This window comes from Myotis nattereri, assembly GCF_964212035.1.
Source record: "Myotis nattereri genome assembly, chromosome: 2".
In the NCBI taxonomy this organism is placed as follows: domain Eukaryota; kingdom Metazoa; phylum Chordata; class Mammalia; order Chiroptera; family Vespertilionidae; genus Myotis; species Myotis nattereri.
The window spans coordinates 12,480,261-12,497,948 of NC_138076.1; the positions used below are offsets into that span (position 1 = coordinate 12,480,261).

The 17,688-nt window shown below is 41.7% G+C and overlaps 1 protein-coding gene across 2 annotated transcripts; it reads right to left on the minus strand.

The window, feature by feature from the left end:
* Positions 1-552: 552 nt before the first annotated feature.
* On the minus strand, positions 553-17,124 carry SLC7A2 (solute carrier family 7 member 2; the record flags this gene model as incomplete). 2 transcript variants are annotated; one of them, XM_081084959.1, is made up of 11 exons in its annotated part: positions 553-749; positions 2,176-2,284; positions 3,008-3,174; positions 4,779-4,984; positions 5,797-5,899; positions 8,083-8,222; positions 9,992-10,214; positions 11,189-11,322; positions 12,523-12,688; positions 16,112-16,267; positions 16,746-17,124. In XM_081084959.1, 11 exons carry the CDS (start codon positions 17,119-17,121, stop codon positions 553-555), a joined length of 1,977 nt encoding a protein of 658 aa, XP_080941085.1. The 2 variants fall into 2 exon arrangements, with proteins under 2 accessions (XP_080941085.1, XP_080941084.1); XM_081084958.1 differs by lacking the exon at positions 8,083-8,222 and adding an exon at positions 7,684-7,820 and having other exon boundaries at positions 16,746-17,121.
* Positions 17,125-17,688: the final 564 nt, after the last annotated feature.

The following is a 17,688-nucleotide window of genomic DNA, read 5'->3' on the forward strand; positions in this document are numbered from 1 at the left end:
TTAACAGTAATTTGTAACTTGGCATTTGTAAGTTATAGAAAAGGCTCATGTCTTACCCCCGCCTCTTACTCCTAACCAATGACAGACTCCCAGATGAGGAACTGCATCTGTGGCCTGTTCTAAGTTGACATTAATGAAATCTAACAAGGAAAAGCAACAGTCATTTCCCTGACAATACCACGCACATACAAAATGCTCTTTGATTCAGTGATTACCTCCATTTCAGTATGTGTACCATGTGACCCCAAATCATGACAAACACTGGAAAAGTGGAAAGCAATAGCAGTAAAACACCAACAAGTTCTACCAACACAGACACAGATGTACACACAGACACACATGCACACACACTGGGAGATAGCATTAGGAGAGAGCTCAGGTTCCCCAGGTGTAATCCACCACCTGAGGAGGTGCTGTCCAGGGGAGTATAAATTAGGGTGAACTATGTCTGCAGCAAACCCGTGACAAGTTAGCATGGTGATGACATCCTGCCGGTTTGCTCAGTGTAGGATACATACATTAAGACTATGACCTGTTCGGCTCCTACAAGCGTTAGCATTCGCTCGTCTTTTCATTGAGTATGAAAGGTAAACTGAGGTTTCTTTGGTGATGGTCATTTGCTTGAATGGCAGCTTTTTCTTTGGTTGCTGCGTTAATGTTGTCTGAATACGAGTCTTCATCATCATCTTCATCTCTTGAATTCCCCTCCAGGCTGTGTCGAATGCCGTAAGTGAAGTAAATCAGGAAACCTTTCAGAGAACAAAATATCAGTGTTTTAGGTGCGTCAGAAAACGACTGTTGGAACATGGACAATTTAACACAAACTCAATAGGGCCTTTGCCTTCTCTTTCTGTGTCGCCAGGAGAGGCCAAATTCTGTGTCCAAAGCAAGTGTTAACAGCCGTGCTGCCGGGGATTAGAAGAAAATGTTTTAAGGATCCTCAAAATATAGTTTCTTACTTTCCTATATGGACATTTTGCTGGGCTTTCATGTTGTTGTTTTTAAGGGTTGAGAGTTTTGGGTTGATGTGAAATTCATTATAATTTTCCGCTTTAGCATTATGGGAAGTAGGCTACCAATTTGCATTTTGGCATGTCCAATGATCAGGAATGATTCTATTTCCTCTCCTGTCCTCAGCGGTCTAAAGATCCAGCCCTCCCTGTCCTCAGATAAAGGTACTACCATCACCATTTTATGGAAACTGAGGCACAAAACTAGGTCACCCAGATAATCAATGGCAGAGCTGGATTCAAATCTAGAGAATCTGCCTCTGTAATTCATGCCTGCATCCAAGACCAAGTGTATGAGTGTGGGTGTGGGGGGATGGGCAAAACGGACTGAGGTTCATTCTCCCATCAACTCAAGTGGGATTGGTGGCTGGCACTGAAAATAAGTTAATTTACAGCCAAAACAAACACATACATACATACACCAAAGTGAGTTACATTCATTCTTATTGAGCCAATGGGAGGACTGCCAAAAAGCATAAACCCAAACTCCTCGGGCCACCAGAACCAATGCAAATTTACCTCTCATTTCTCACTACTTCAGCTCACATTTTGAAGGTGGTCGGTGCTCAGTGTTTGAGTTACAACAAACATAAACTCGTAATTTCTACTTCAATCTTCACATAGGAAATTGAAGAAGTCAAAATGAAAAGCAAAGCGGTACAGATATAAATAAGCTTACTTGTGTTATTTAATGTTAAATCCCCTACAAGGCTCTAATAATAAGAAATGTAGATATCAGAAAAAATATTTACACACACACAATACATATATATACATGTGTGTGTGTGTATGTATTGCTATTAGCTCATTCAAAATGTCTCCAAAAATCCGCTGGCTCACTTTGGGATCAGAGTCTTTGGCTGCCATTTGTAAATTAGGTAGATTCTTTGACATTTTGGGGCTTCATTTTTCTTATCTATCAAGTTGGAGGAAATAGAGCCTCTGGGTTCTACAGGGTTACTTGGAGACTTGAATTTTTAAAAGGCATCTGAAAACCTGTGGAAAAGCTAACACTCAGATGTTCTAAAAATTGGGAAAGGAAGAAATTGGGGGGGCGGGGGGACTTTATTTCCAGGAAGGGGGAAGCGAGGCATTACTTCAATCACAGTGCAGAAATCAGAGAGAGAGAGCCAGGCTGAGGAAGCCAGAATATTCAAAGACCTACCAAGCGCCATCCAAATGCTAAATCTGATCCAAGTCTCCGCACTCAGCTGGACCATCAAGTAAATGTTCACCAGGATGCTGAACGCTGGCAGAAATGGTAAGCATGGGACCTAAGGGGGGAAACAGCTTCTTAAGTACACTCTGATTTTTGGAAGCACGTTCCGACGTGGTGGTAACCATTTGGCACAGTACACACTTTTGTTCTAAGTTTACAGTTTTACGAAAAGGACAACCCGAATAAAAAAGCACTCTTCTGAAGAACACTAGGGGCGCATCCCAGGTTACACTGTTTCCTGCGGCCCAGCAACAGAGGATGGGTCCAGCCCGCGAACACCGGCACCATCGCCGAGATGCAACTGGCTTTAAGGCGTAGTTCAGTTTGGGGTTGCGGGCTTCCCTGGGACATCAACAGGACACGCCTCTGTAACTGATACACACAGCATCTCGGGGGACACTCCCAGCTGAAACCTGCTCTTGGTTCCAATGGGACAGGATCATCTCATGTGCAGTGGAAGGGTTTCTGGAGGGAATGACCTTCCTGACAGGGCCCTGACTTTCTAAAACAAGATATTCTAATTACTCCTTTGACACTGTAGATTACTGGACAAGAAGTCTGTTTACTATTACGTATAATGTTGTGAGCGGAGCACCCTCAAGTTTTCGAGAATGGCAGCAACACAGCCAACGGAGGCAGAATACTTGGGGCAAAAAGGAACACCTCAAAGAATTGGGACACTCCTGTTCATTGGGTAACTTCATCGGAAGTGCTTTGTTTTGTTTTTCAAAAGAAACAACTCAGAAAAACTGGCGTCCAAGGGAGAATGCGCACATACCATGAAGGATACTTTATGCTGATTCTGGGGCTGCCTCCAGATGGTGAGGACGATGGCAATGCAGAGGACAAGAAACAGCACCAGGAGGGACAGGCTCCACGCTTCCCGCCTGGCGATGGCCTGGACTCCGTACGTGGTCAGAATACTCAGGCCCAACACGAGGAAGGCTGCAAAGGAGATGCGTATGCGCAACAAAATCAGCACCCACACTTCTCTCAGATGCCTTGGTTCACACCGTGCATTTTGATAAGATATCGAGTTCTTTACATAGCTACTTGGCCAAATACTCAGGCTCTTCCTTTTCCTTGTGGGCAGCAAGGGCGGATTTCACTGACTGAAGCAACGCCACTTGCTTACTCGCGACTGTCTCCTCCTCAGAAAGTCAACCTCCCGCCAGCACGGCCTCCTGCTTTTCCAGCCCAGGTGCCACCTCGTCTGCTACCGTCTCAGACTCTACCACGTGGACTGATGGGCCATTGTCAGGGGTGGATACTGCCCTTTGTCCAAATGGGAAATGGCAAGTCTGCCCACTTTCAGCTGTTGTAAACACTAACCGCTAATGTAAACAAATACAGTATGACCTGCATCTTTTCTCCCTATTTCAGAGAGGGACATCGCCCCCACTGACCCTGTCTCTGACCATCAAGTCTGCATTAGGGGCCCCTCCGAGGTGCTCTCAGCGAAACCTGTACCTCCCCTAGCTTGCCACCAACAGTCCTGTGTTGTAAAGCCCGGTGAGTGCACCCATCTCTCTTGATATCCCAAATGCCCAGCAGAGTTCTGGACACATAGATGATGCTCAACAAATGTCGCTGAAAATAGGAAAGATTATGTAACTGGGGATAAGCAGACTGGCTTTTCTATACTGCCTCCCAGTCTCCTGGGTCCCAGTTCTGTGATTGGCAGGTGTACCTGGCCAAATGCTTTCACACAGGAAGCTCCCTAACAGCTAATGAAACGTACCAATTTTCTCCTAACCCTCTCACCTTATGAATTTCTTCCTGTCTGCTTCATCTACCAAAATATGAGAAATTTATCCTGCTACTATAAAGATGATCTCTCACCTGGCTGGGATGGCTCAGTATTTGAGCATCAACCTGTGAACCAGGAAGCCATGGTTCAATTCCCCATCAGGGCATATGCCTGGGTTGTGGGCTTGATCCCCAATAGGAGGCATGCAGAAGCTGATCAATGATTCTCTCTCATCATTGATGTTTCTCTCTCTCTCTCCCTCTCCCTTCCTCTCTGAAATCAATAAAATATACACAAAAAATAAAAATATAAAAGAATGATCTCAAGTCTAGTGACCCACTGGATCAGCGGTTCTCAACCTGTGGGTTGCGACCCCTTTGGGGGTCGAATGACCCTTTCACAGGGGTCGCCTAAGAACATCGGAAAACACATATATAATTACATATTGTTTTTGTGATTAATCACTATGCTTTAATTATGTTCAATTTGTAACAATGAAAATACATCCTGCATATCAGATATTTACATGACGATTCATAACAGTAGCAAAATTACAGTTATGAAGTAGCCACGAACATAATTTTATGGTTGGGGGTCACCACAACTTGAGGAACTGTATTAAAGGGCCACGGCATTAGGAAGGTTGAGAACCACTGCACTAGATGGACATTTCAGGGCTCCAGGAAGCTGCTAATCAGGTCTAGAGTAACAGGAGGCCCTGTGTCCTCTCTCACATGCCACCTGCTCCATCTACACACTCCTGCTGGGCCTTCTAATGCACACAGTGGGGAGGACTTACCCAGGAATCCCACCAGGAAGCTCACGAGAGAAGCCGACTGCTTTGTGGGCAGAGCCGAGGGGCTGAAGAGGGTCTGCAGGCTGAAACCGGGTCCCTGCAGCATGGTGACCTGGGACGCGCTTTCCGAGTCCGCCCCGGCGCACGACTCCAGAGCTTCTTTCTCAGGAGAGTATCTGGGCTGCTCGTACGACAGGCTGGGCTGGTACCTGTCCCCAGATAAACGTGGCTGTCTTGATTCTCAAAGAGACACTCGGTCCCAATGAAACAAGCTCCTGGGACTCTCAGCGAGACATGGGACAGTGCCATAGCTGGGGCAGCCCCTGAGCGTGCAGTCAGAACACAGTCCCACTCAGTATGACATCTGCAGCTACTCTGAGTTTCCTTTGATGGCCATTGAATTAGAAAGTTATATATTAGATGCAGGAGAGACTTAGTTTCAAATGAGGCAACTGTGATAACAGGATGATTATTATGAAAATATCTATGCCCCAAGGAGACGTTCACAAAAACAGCACAGGAACTCTGGTTAAGTATCAGCGAAGTATAGTATTTTTAAGTGTCTTTATACATTACTAGAGGCCCGGTGGGGGCCCTCGGCCTGGCCAATGATGGGGGTGGCAGGAGGTTGGCCTTCAGGCTGGGGAGAGGGGCCATGGGAGGTTGGCTGTGGGAGCGCACTGACCACCAGGGGGCAACCCCTGCATTAAGCGTCTGCCCCCCTGGTGGTCAGTGTGCGTTATAGTGACCAGTCGACCAGTTTGTTCAGTTGTTTGGTCACTTAGGCTTTTATATATATATAGATGGAAACCTGCCGTTCACATAGAATTGGGCCAACCCAACTCTTGCTAATTATCAATTGTATCTGATTCTTGGCTAAGGACCAATACTTTATATTGATGTCTGTATGCCCATAGCCTCTCACTCTGAGACTGCTAACTCCTAGGAAGCAGGGGTGGTGAGCTCTCACTTCCTTTATTTCCACACCCTCCAGAACCTTCTCACGGCAAGGACGGCTCACCTGAGGATAAGGACGCAGGCTGCGACCAGAGAGTAGGCCAGGAGAGTGCCGATGGACATCATGTCCACGAGTGCCTTCAGGTCAAAAAGAAACGCCATCACCGCTATGGAGGAACAAAAAGGATGGTGAAGGGAACGGCCTAGGATAAAATTCCGTAAAGCTGATAACTGACTCACATTTTGGTTGTTGTTTTAGTACCAATGAAAAGCCAAACAAAGCATATAAATTATATTTCTCACAATTAATAGGATGTTTTTTTGGATCATATAAACTGCTAACAAAACTTCAAAAGCCCTCAGTTATCGGATTGATAACTACTACTTTGATTATTAAAAACCATCTACTTTGATTACTTTAAAAAATATTGGCCTCAATGTGTTGGTAAGAATCACAGCTAGCCAAAATAAGATGGCCAAGACAGAAGGACATAATTAAGAAGGACAGATCCCTACAAGCAATCTGATCTAATTAAAAATCAAGCACAGTAAGATGGGAGTATGAAATAAAAATATTGAAAAAAAGCCTCTTGTTAAAATTATCTCCTTTTAATTATTAATTTTAATATCTTGTTATACTGCCAAATTAAATTCTTCCTGAAGAAGAATAAATTTTTTAAAATTCTGAATATACAGTATATCTATAATATATAAAATTCTGAAAATAACTGGACAAAGTTCTGCTGGAAAAAAGTTTTCATGGAGTTAATAAAATATGTGATCCTTTGCCATGATTTTGAACTAAAATATCATAAGGCACCGTTTAATAATAAAATAGGCTGCAGATTATCTAGTACAACTTTCATTTATGGTGCAGAGATCAGAAGTGACTCAACCTTCCAATGTTTCCTAATGAAGTGCCAAATCCATGAGAAAATATATACAAAGTGAAGCTGTTTAGACAAATACTTTCTGTCTCTGAAAAAACAAACAAAAAACACCAACCCATTTCACACAAAATTAAACATGAGCATTCCCTACCCTAATTTCCCAACAATTTAGAGCCTCAACAAAATTATCATTTTTGGTTTGGATTTCTACAACACCAAGACAGTTTATCATTTTATCCAGAAAGCTTGCTACACTCTCTCTCTTGCTTCTTGTAATAGGACCTTTAAGGCCATTGTCTTGATCTGTAGAATATCTAAAAATTACTGCAATAAAATCTGGCAAAGGCTTTTGACATGGATATCATGATATGCCAAAAAGTAAGCTTCTGGGGTTCTTGCACATGATTTGGGTACCAAAACGGTTGAAAGGAGAAACGGATTCCTCATGGGGTTTAGTGACCAAGAGAACAGGGCTGCCCCAGGAAGTGGGTCGGTCATCTGCCATTCTAACAGCAGTGACTACCACAGCCAGTACCAATCAGCTTGGACATTCCTTATGCTTCATTAAGAATGGGTGAGCTTCAGCTTTTCAAAAAACCCTATGTTCCTTTACCAATATTCAGCTTAAATCCTGGACAAACAAGGAAATACTACATAATTATTTTTACTAGTAATCAATATGTCCAAAATTAAGTAATCGTTCTTTAATTAAAATTCGGTGTGTCAGCAATACAATTTTATGTGCTGATCAATCTGAAAAGCATTTAATACCTGATATATAGTGAACAACCATTAGAACCCTTTGCACATTTGTTAGAAGCCCCAAAGGTTAAAGAAATAAAATGGAAAAAAAAAAAATCCCAAAGGGTCGATTACGAATGAATTTCAGGAAACCTCTGCCACCACGATTTTCCGATGTCTTCCCAATGCCCATACTATCATTTCTCAGTGATTTTGTTCATAACTTACATGCACAGCAAGCAGACCCTCCTTGTAAGTCCATGCATGCGCACAAAACGTTCAAGTCCAACATGGAAGAAGCCTATGTTTGGAAAGCTTACCAGAAATGACCCCTGCGGTCAGTGTGGCAGCAACTGGTGACTGCCTCTTACTCAGTTTGGCAAGAAATCTAAAGAGTAAGCCATCCCGGGCCATGGCAAACAGAATTCGGGGTAAAGGAAACATAGAGCCCAGAAGACTAGAACAGAAAAATTCATAATCCATGTGAGTTATTACAAGCATTTTTCTAGACAGGTAGATACAAAGTACAGACTGGACACACTAAAGTGCAGAACCAACCTATGCCAAAAAAATCCAATATAGGAAACATTTGCAAACAAGTTATTGATCTTCATGTGAATCAAAACAGAAAACCACCTAAGTTTTCATACTTTTTCAGAATCCTTGATGAAAAAAGACCCTCCCACCCCTTTTCTTAATAAAAGTTAACTCTCTCTCACCTGCCACCGCACCCGATGATAAAGTAGCAATTATTGGTGTCTTCGTTTTGGAATTGATTTGAGCTAGACATTTGAAAAGCAACCCATCCTCCGCCATAGCATAGATTACACGAGGCATTGGGAAAATGCATCCAAGAAGACTGAATAAAAAGCAAACACATGCAGTATGGCAAACACATTCATGCACGATTATATCCCAGATCTCAAATTAAGCAATTGTATAAAACGCAGCGCACAGCTATGATTATGAAGTCTTGTTATTCTTAAAATTATGATTGGGCCTTTAAAAATATTGCCAATGTTTACCACTGTGCACTTATTATTCTGTTGCAGATATCTGCACAGCACAATGATCAGACTAACAATAATGCAATAATTTGTGCATGCCCATGATTACTGAATTAAAACTAAAAATTAAGACTTAACAAGAAAAACAAAGCAATCATATCATTAAGACATTTTTAATGGCAATAACTCAGGAAATAAAATTCCTAAATTGACATGTCATTTTAAAAAGAGATTAAGTAATTTGATTCATAGAATAGCCCCTTCATTTACTGAATAATTATATATTTATCTTACCATTATTTTTCCTCATATAGCCTGATCTTTGATCAAATTAGTAATAATTCCCAGGATTACAAGATAATCAAGACTGTAAAATTAGTGCATAGATATAGCCATGATTAAAAGTTTAAGAAAACTTTAGATACTTCAGAAAAACCTGTATGTTTACTGGCTACACCATTCCATATATGGCTTGGTTGTGAAAAAGAACCATTTAAGAGAAAATGAATAAAATGTTTTCTTTTAAAAAATCCATCTTCTTTATTTTTAATAAAGCTGGGTTGAAGTTGGCCACAGTGAATCTGGGTCCGTCTCTTCTAAGACTGGTTGGCAAGATATCATCACAGTTCAGATTTTTGAAACTATTTGAAATTATTCAGAATAAACCTTATTGTTAGCAGATGGCTAAGAAACCAATGAGAGTAATTTCTAATTGCTACTTCATATTATCTTGAATAGAAAATAAAATAGATTTGAGGGGGAAAAGGCTAGGCTGATAAATTACATGAAATATTTCTTCATTCAATATCAAACTTTAATTATTTTTACTTTAAAAAATTAGTAATCAGGCAGAGATAAATTTTCTCTGTGTAAGAATGCTTTACTACACAGCACAGTATAAAACTAGAATGAAGTATCTTATGACCACAATTTAAAATATGAGTAGTCAGGAAACCTGGGAAATGAATCCAGAAGTGTTAAAACAAGCGGCTACTGAAAATCCAAACACTTGAGAGTCAACTACCCTTTCATTTTCGCATAGATATTACACAAATTTCCACCATGAATTTGAGAAGGGTCATTTCTTTCTCCAGACCAAGTCCATCCACTTTGATCAATGCTACGTGGAAGAGTCTCAGTGTTTCCCAATAAAAAGCACATTACATTTAACAATGCCACAGCGTACGGCTTCCACGCCCATGGACTTGAGGTTACTTTAAAAGACAATATCAAGTCTGCACCTAGGGTTTCAATTGTCTGGGCCAGCATGGAAACATACTAGTATAAGCACCCTAAAGTTTGATAATACACACATATATGAATACGTGTGACACATATGTATATGCATGTGGATGCCTATCTCAATCCTGTATTGTATTTTTGCTGAAGCTTGGACCAGCATTATCTTGAGAAACTGACTCTTGACTGATGGGGGAAAAAGACTTTATCCTTAAGATAAAGATAGCAGTTCTGGGCAAACTATTCAGAGAATACATAGCTGCATAATCTGTTCCTGAAATCAGGATTATTTGAGAAATACACAAAAGGAATTCTTAAACATGGACTACACTTTGCAGAAACCCAAACAGCCCCTGCCCCGGCCGGGGGCAATGCAATGTACCTTGCAGACAGCGCACAGAGGGAGCCCGCAGCCACGACGTATTTGGCGGGACCCCATCCGACGTACTCAAATGCTACAGGAAGGGGGCTCTTTTCATCGAGGAGGTAGTAAGGCATCATGAGTGTTAAGGCTGCAGAGACCCCAAAATAGGCCATGAAGCAAACAAGCAGAGAAGTCACAATTCCGATAGGAATAGCTTTCTGAGGGTTCCGGACCTCTTCACCTAAGGAAACATAAAAGGTTCGAGCGTTGAATAAAACACGAATAGGTAAGCCATGCATTTTCCTCCTCCTCCATGGTCATTCTACTCTGCTTTTATCCCTTCCGTGTTCTTAGCCTATTCTACACGAAATTCTCTCTCCTCTTGAGGATACTCGGCTATCACATAAAAGTCCAATTCCAGAAAGAAAAAACTGGGTATACCAGCACTATTAAATGGTTAGTGGTAGGTAGGCAGTCTGAATCCATTTTGAAACGATTCACCCACAGAGATTAAACGCCTGTCCCGTCATTCTGTAGGCCCTTAAATATGAAGGCCTCAGATAAACTTCTACCCAATCCACCTACTTTATAGTAAACTCTAGTTTCAATAGAAAATAGAACACTTTGGGTCCTCTGATAAGACTTGGCATTTGAAGCATCCAAAGCACGATAGATGATAAGCCAGGCAAAAAATATGAACCCAGAGTAGACACTTGGAGAGTGATTCTGGCCTGGTGATATCCTTGTATAAGATAAAGAGGACAGAATGATCACAATATATTGTCCTAATAGAGAAGAGATCATTTAAGAGTGTGATTATCATTGGTTACTCACTGTGATAGCACATCCAGTTAGAAGGTTGAGGATAGGAATTATGACTAACATCTATAAAGAATTGGACAGCTTGCAAAATGTTTTTATATGTATTCTCTCAAAGGATATATGTATCTTAGGTAACCTGCATAACATCTGAGGGGCAGGCACCACTCTCCCAATTTTACCAACATGGACACCAAGACTCAGGTTGTTTCACACAGTTTCTTTTTGTCACATACAGCAGGTGTCACAACTGGGTCTGGAACCCAGTCCAAATCCCATTCTCTTTCCTGGACCCTCTGCTGCCACCCATGGATACTCATGTGGTACAAAGAGCCCCTCGCCCTTCTACCTAGAGCCCCCTCGCCCTTCTACCTAGAGCCAGGACTCTGCTCTTACCAGTTGTTGCAATGCAGTCAAATCCCACAAAGGCATAAAAGCAGGTTGCAGCCCCGGCCAACGTTCCCGCAATGCCGTACGGCATGAAGCCACCGGCCCCGTAGAGACTTGTTCCATTTTCAGAGGGTGGCTCTCTAAGGGGGAGAACAAACGTCGCAAAGTCATTTTCATAGGACACTGCTTCTGGTGATGTGTCTGAACCGGCCTCCTCAGGAGGCTGTGTGCTCATCAGCTCTGAAGCTGATACACTAAGAGCAAACCCTGATTCTCTGACTCTGTCCTAGAGAACACAGCGGTACCCCCAACAACAGCATCCTCTCGGGGGTACCAACACGGACCTTGGTCAGAGGCTGACTGACAGCAGGAGCCGAGGCCCAGACCCGTCTGGCTGGAACTCACAGCCAGGCAGGACCTTGAGTACTGATCTGAAATAAAGTCAGGACACTTCCTCTGCTTATGGACAGTTGGGCAGCAGTGAAAAATTCACTACAAAGACATCTGAAAAGGTGACATAGAATTCTCTCGGCTTGATTAACAATACTAAAGTTGAACATGTCCTTGCATGTTAAAAACTGTATAAAACCAGAGGATATGATTTTTTTTGCTTCATCAGAGCGACTACTAACAACTCATGTAAAGAAACACAGGTAGATATACCTCACTCCATATAATCGATACTTTTGTAATCTTATTTTACATGCACAAGTGAGAATTATGATTAAATACACCTCAGAATAAAACCTTTTCTATATTATTATTCACTTCATTTTTGAGAATATCTAGTTTAAGGTGAAATGCAAGGACAAGTCTGCTTATGCAACTAATCACATTCTCCAAAAAACAAGGCCTGAAATTCACTACAAGGCTGGAAAGATGCAAGGACACCGAATGGTGGTCCCAACAGGCAAACTAAAGGATGAAGGATGAATGATTCAAAAATACTCCTTGTTCTGCAGAGGTAGCAAACCTTTGGGAGAAAATAAAAGCATTCTCCCAGGGGTTAGAGTCTCCCTTTCCCTCCCCTCACCCTGGAGCAGAGCGTGAGAACCAGCAGCTGCATGGCTTCCCCAGCGGCTCAATGGTGAGCACACCTCTGCATTCATGTCTGAGGGCAGGGCGGGCAGGGGCGGGGGTGGGGGTGGGGGTGAGGAGTGAGCAGGAGGAAGAGTCTTGGAATAGAACAGACCCTCAGAAAGGTCTCCAGAGCAAAAAGCTTCTAGAACCATTATTCTAGAAAAAAAGTAACATAAATAAGACACACGTGAGTAAATTAAAGAAAACAACAACACCCAAGAAAAAGAGAACAAGAGGAGGAAAAACCCCCAATATTTTACCTGGCAGTTGCTGATATATTCTTGAGAAATTCTTCACTAATCTTCCAGTTGGCCACGTTTCCTTTCACAAACCCAGCAATCATAACAAAGAGAAGGACCAGGATGTTGACAGCTGTGAAGATTTTGTTCACCCAAGCAGACTCTTTTACCCCGAAAGATAGAAGACCTATGGGAAAAGAAAGGGCGTGTTAAGTCTGACCTAAGCTCTAGGAGAGGCACCGGCTTTTTGAGGCAGTTCCCGGCGTTAGGATGTTGTTCGCCAGCATTCACATATTTAAGTCATATTCATCCCTTTCTGTTGTGAGTTCTTCCTCGCTGGCCTAACAAGACACAGTATCTCTGAATTCAACCAACCAGAAGGCAGATGTGCTCACAGCTACGAGACACCACACCCGCCTAGAAACAGACAAATCTCATCACCTTGGCTATTACTACCAATGGGCAGCTAGAGGTAAAGTAACGTAGTTTTCATGAAATGCTGTTCTAAAGCCATTTCAAGGTTAATTAAGCTGCAAAATTTTGAAGGTAAAAGCTCAATCATATGTCTGCCTCATATTTACTACACACATAAACAAAAACAATTTTTTAATTGTCATGTCCAAAAGATAGTTAGGTCGATTCTCATTTTTACAGTTTTATTTCATATTCTGACTGTAAAAGTAATCAATTTCCTATCCAAGTAATTCAAAGACACAGACAACATATAAAGGAAGTAAAATCAAGTGTAATCTCCTGTCCAGAATTTTGTGCACGCGCGCGCGCACGCGCACACACACACACACACACACACACATCCATGTCAACAAATACATTTTTAAAAATATTTTTTCATTGATTTCAGAGAGGAAGGGAGAGGGAGAAAGAGAGAGAATCATCAATGATGAGAGAGAATCATTGACTGGCTGCCTCCTCCACACCCCACACTGGGGATTGAGCCTACAACCCAGGCATATGCCCTTGACTGGAATCAAACCTGGGACCCTTCAGTTCACAGGCCGACACTCTACCCACTGAGCCAAATCAGCTAGGGAAACAAATACATTTCTAATGGCCACATACTCTCCCTCTATATGGAGACACTGCACTTTAATCACTTATTTAGAGACAACCAGGCCACTTTAGTTTCTTGCTACTATAAACAGTATTGACATAAATATCTCTTGACACTTTCTAATTATTTCTTGACAATAATTTTCTAAAAGTTAATACTGTATCAAGGCCATGTACTTTTATACAAGGCTTTTGGTTCATATTATCAAAATATTCTCCATAATGTTTGGCCCTCTTTAAATTACCCATTTTTTTTTCTGTTAGGCTATTCTTATTCATATTGATTTTTAAGATGTATTTATATAACAATAACGCTATAACCTCTCTGTCTATCATGTATTACCTCGTTTTTCCCAGTTTATCATTTGCTTTTAACATTAATGTTTTAGAATATAAAGTTTTCCTTTTTAGTTTCTACCTTTAGATTTTCCCTACTATTAATCCCCAAAGCATTGACCTTTGTATTCTAGTATTTTTGTGATTATATTTATATCTTTAATCCACCTTATATAGATATGAATAAGTATAATCAAATAAAATTTATTTTTCACTTTTGAGGAAATTATTGAGGTGAAAGGATTAGGCCCTATGTTTACTTGCTTCTTTCTCATCGACACACCCCTCATCTAGTAAGCACAACTCTACAAGTAGAGATGAGAGAAGCCAAATTTCATTCCTCTTCCTTTAGAATTCCAAGAATTTACACTAATATAACTACATTAACAACATAAAGGAAAACTGTGTAGTCAGTAGAACTATGACTCTGTAACTCCCTGTCAGCTCAGGAACCACTATACACCTAGGAAATATACATGATGCTCCATGCCACTATATACACTGGAAAGTAGCAAAGCCACTGTCATGCCCTAGAAAAGTTCCCCAATACCCCACGTGCCCTCTCTATTCTGAGATCCCCATCTCCAGCCAGTAGATTAGAGAGCAATAAATATCTCATCCAAATATTGCATAAACTTTCCTTGGGCCCTTAAGAAGTAACAGCTTCAGATGCCAAGATATTTGGTATCACACTATGAATAAAGATTTGTAATAGGGGGTTTTGATCTTCAAAGATTCTAAGAACAATGTTCGCTTGTAAGTTTAGCCTCTATTTAAAGTTAAGACACGACAGTCAAGAACTCCACAAAAGAGGCAAGCCAAGGCCTGTGTCTTGCTGTGGAATTTAGTGATCCTAACTGTGTCATAGCTACATGCTTCTCATTGTTTAGAGATTACAGCTGACTACTTTAAGTTCATTGAAACCACCCCTAAATAAAATATGATCTAACTAATTCATGTTACCTAGGCTGTTCAGAAACCAAAACAAAATCTATCACCTGTTGAAAAACAATTAATGTGATTTTTCTTGATATTAGAGCAAAATGCCAAATATTTTAGAACTATAATTGTTGTTCATACCCCTAGCCCTATCCCTTTACAACACATTTCATTAACAATCAACTTTTAAAGGGTAAAGTTATTTTAAAGACTATATAACTTTACAAGTAAACATTCATTATAGAATGTGTGTAACCAAGGAAGAACAGAGTTAGAGAGAAGGTTGGCTAGGACAGCAAGGGGCAGATTACTAGTGTATATCAAGTAGTAAGTGGAAAAAAGGTGCATTTTATTCTTAGTGCAATCCTTGATGGGTTTTAGCAGGAATGCAGGCAGGGATTACAATCAAAATAGAAAATGTTCAAATAGTTAAAAACAAGCAAACATAAGGGGACAGCAGGGATTAACTATGCCTACAAAGCAAAAGCGCCTTCCATCTAAGTGCTTACTAGGTACCAAGCAGGAAGCCTGTACAAGAGAAACACTGGTATCTATGGATGAGCAAACTGAATCATGGAAAAATGAAGTCACTCAATGTTCGAAAGACTCTAAGTGGTAGAGTAGAAGGAGAAACCTGGCTTCTCTGACCCTATTCCCTGTGCCCTTCTAAACCACTATGCCACAGTGCTGGTGAAAACAATCCTGGTACCAAGTATGTTTGCCCATATGATGTCTACACCAAAAAATAATAGGAAAAGAACAAAAAAATCAAAACAAACAAACAAAAACACCGCCGAAAAGAACCCACCAGATGCCTACAATATATAGAGAATGGCATGAATGGAAAGACAGTTTCTTTTAGAAATAGTATGCTTGTAAATATCCTCAATTGTATATAACAAGATGAAATAATGCCAAATATTATACATTCTTCCTTACTGAAACTTCATTGCCATTTCTGCAACTCTCCAATGAGTATTATAAGTTTGATGGGCCTCCTGCTATTATTTAGTGCATTCCAAGTGCCATGAACATGAAAGTGCTATTTCTAACACTCGACACAATTCAGATGTCTTTTTGAAGCATGCCTATCACCTAAGATAACATGGGATTCTAGCCAGGCCCACAGACCTCCAATGATAATCTAAGTGTAGAAATATGCTGCCTGGTCTGGGGAACGCAGGCCCCAATTTCAGTGGTAATCTACTTTCCTGGGACAATTAGTCTAGCTCAATGTAGGGAGGAGTGTCACTGGTTTTCTTACCTGATAGAAGCAATATGAGGAAGACAGCGAAGAAGTCCGGATACTCTGCAAGGCCGGTATAATTGATATTGAAGTACGTCCTGAAAAACTGGCCAATCTGTTTGTTCAGAAGTTCATCAAAGGTGCCACTCCAAGCTCTTGCAACACTTGATGTACCTTCCCAAAACACAGGAAATTCAGAGAATACATGGTCACGGGGCAAAAATGACCATGACATCAATTGCTACTCTATTCTAGGAGACACATGGGTTAGTTAGTTCAGATTGACTTGACCATTTTCATCCCACATACAATTATTTCATAATATTATAATCATAACCTAGTAATCAAATGCTCAATCCATCACCTGCGGAATCAGGTAACTTTATTTGCACTAAAGAGCTATATTTTTGAAAAGAGGTTTGTAAATCCACTAAGCAGCGTATTCAGAGATGAGGCAGAATTGCCCAGCTGTGCAGTGAGAAGGAGAGACATTGTAAAAATGAGAAAAAGGAGGCACGCGAGGATCATGTGATTCTCACACTCCAGACCATGGTCATTAACCAACGCAGACCTACAAGGGAGCCCCAAGGCCTGGGACTAGGGAGTGCTATGCTACCACGCCACACAATTAGCTGGAGTTTGGGAAACCTACCTATCACATAGGATAAAATGAGGTTCCAGCCGGTGATGAAGGCCCACAGCTCGCCAACGGTAACATACGTGTACAGATAGGCAGACCCCGTCTTGGGAACTCGGGCCCCAAATTCAGCGTAGCAGAGGCCGGCCATCACCGAAGCCAGGGCGGCGATGAGGAAGGACAGGACGATACTGGGGCCTGAATCCGACTTGGCCACCTCCCCAGCCAGGACGTAAACCCCAGCACCGAGGGTACTTCCAACCCCCAGGGCAATGAGGTCCATGGTGGATAAGCAACGGCTTAATTTGGAATCTTCTAGGCCGTCCATGACGACGATTTTTCTCCTGATCAGACATCGGGCAAAAGACAGCGCTGCTCTGCAGGGGATCATGGTGAAAAGGTCAACCTGAGGGAGAGAGAGGAGGGAGGGCGTTTAGAGGCTGGTCTGGCATCCTCATCCCTCCAATCCGAGGCCTAGCGTCTCAGCTCAATTATGGCGCCTGGATTTTTGCTGTTGTTCACTAGTTGCGAGAGGTGTGGCCGAGAGCAGTCAGGAGGGCTTCATGAGCCAAAGCGGGGGATTTCTCAGAGTTCACTTAGATATGCCCTTTTATAAGGGGCTGAGACAAGGGCTTATTTGGGGTGCAAAGGAGTAGGAGCCTGGAGTGATTAAAAAAGATTTGCCATTTTTGTTGCTACAATTTTTAAAGATATGCTGATAAATCTGTTTTCCGTAAGTTGGTTAACTGGTCTTCACTACAAGGAAGGGGTGAAGGACCCCATCTTTTTGGTCCTCTTTTTCTTTTTTTTTCTTCAGTCATTCATTCAACTCATGTTATGTAGGTGTTACTGTCTGCCAGGAATTGTGCTAAGAGTAAGTCTAGAATGGATGGCACATAGATATAGTCTCCAGCTTTAGAAGCCTTGCAGGCCAGCTATGGGAAAGGCAGGTAAATTC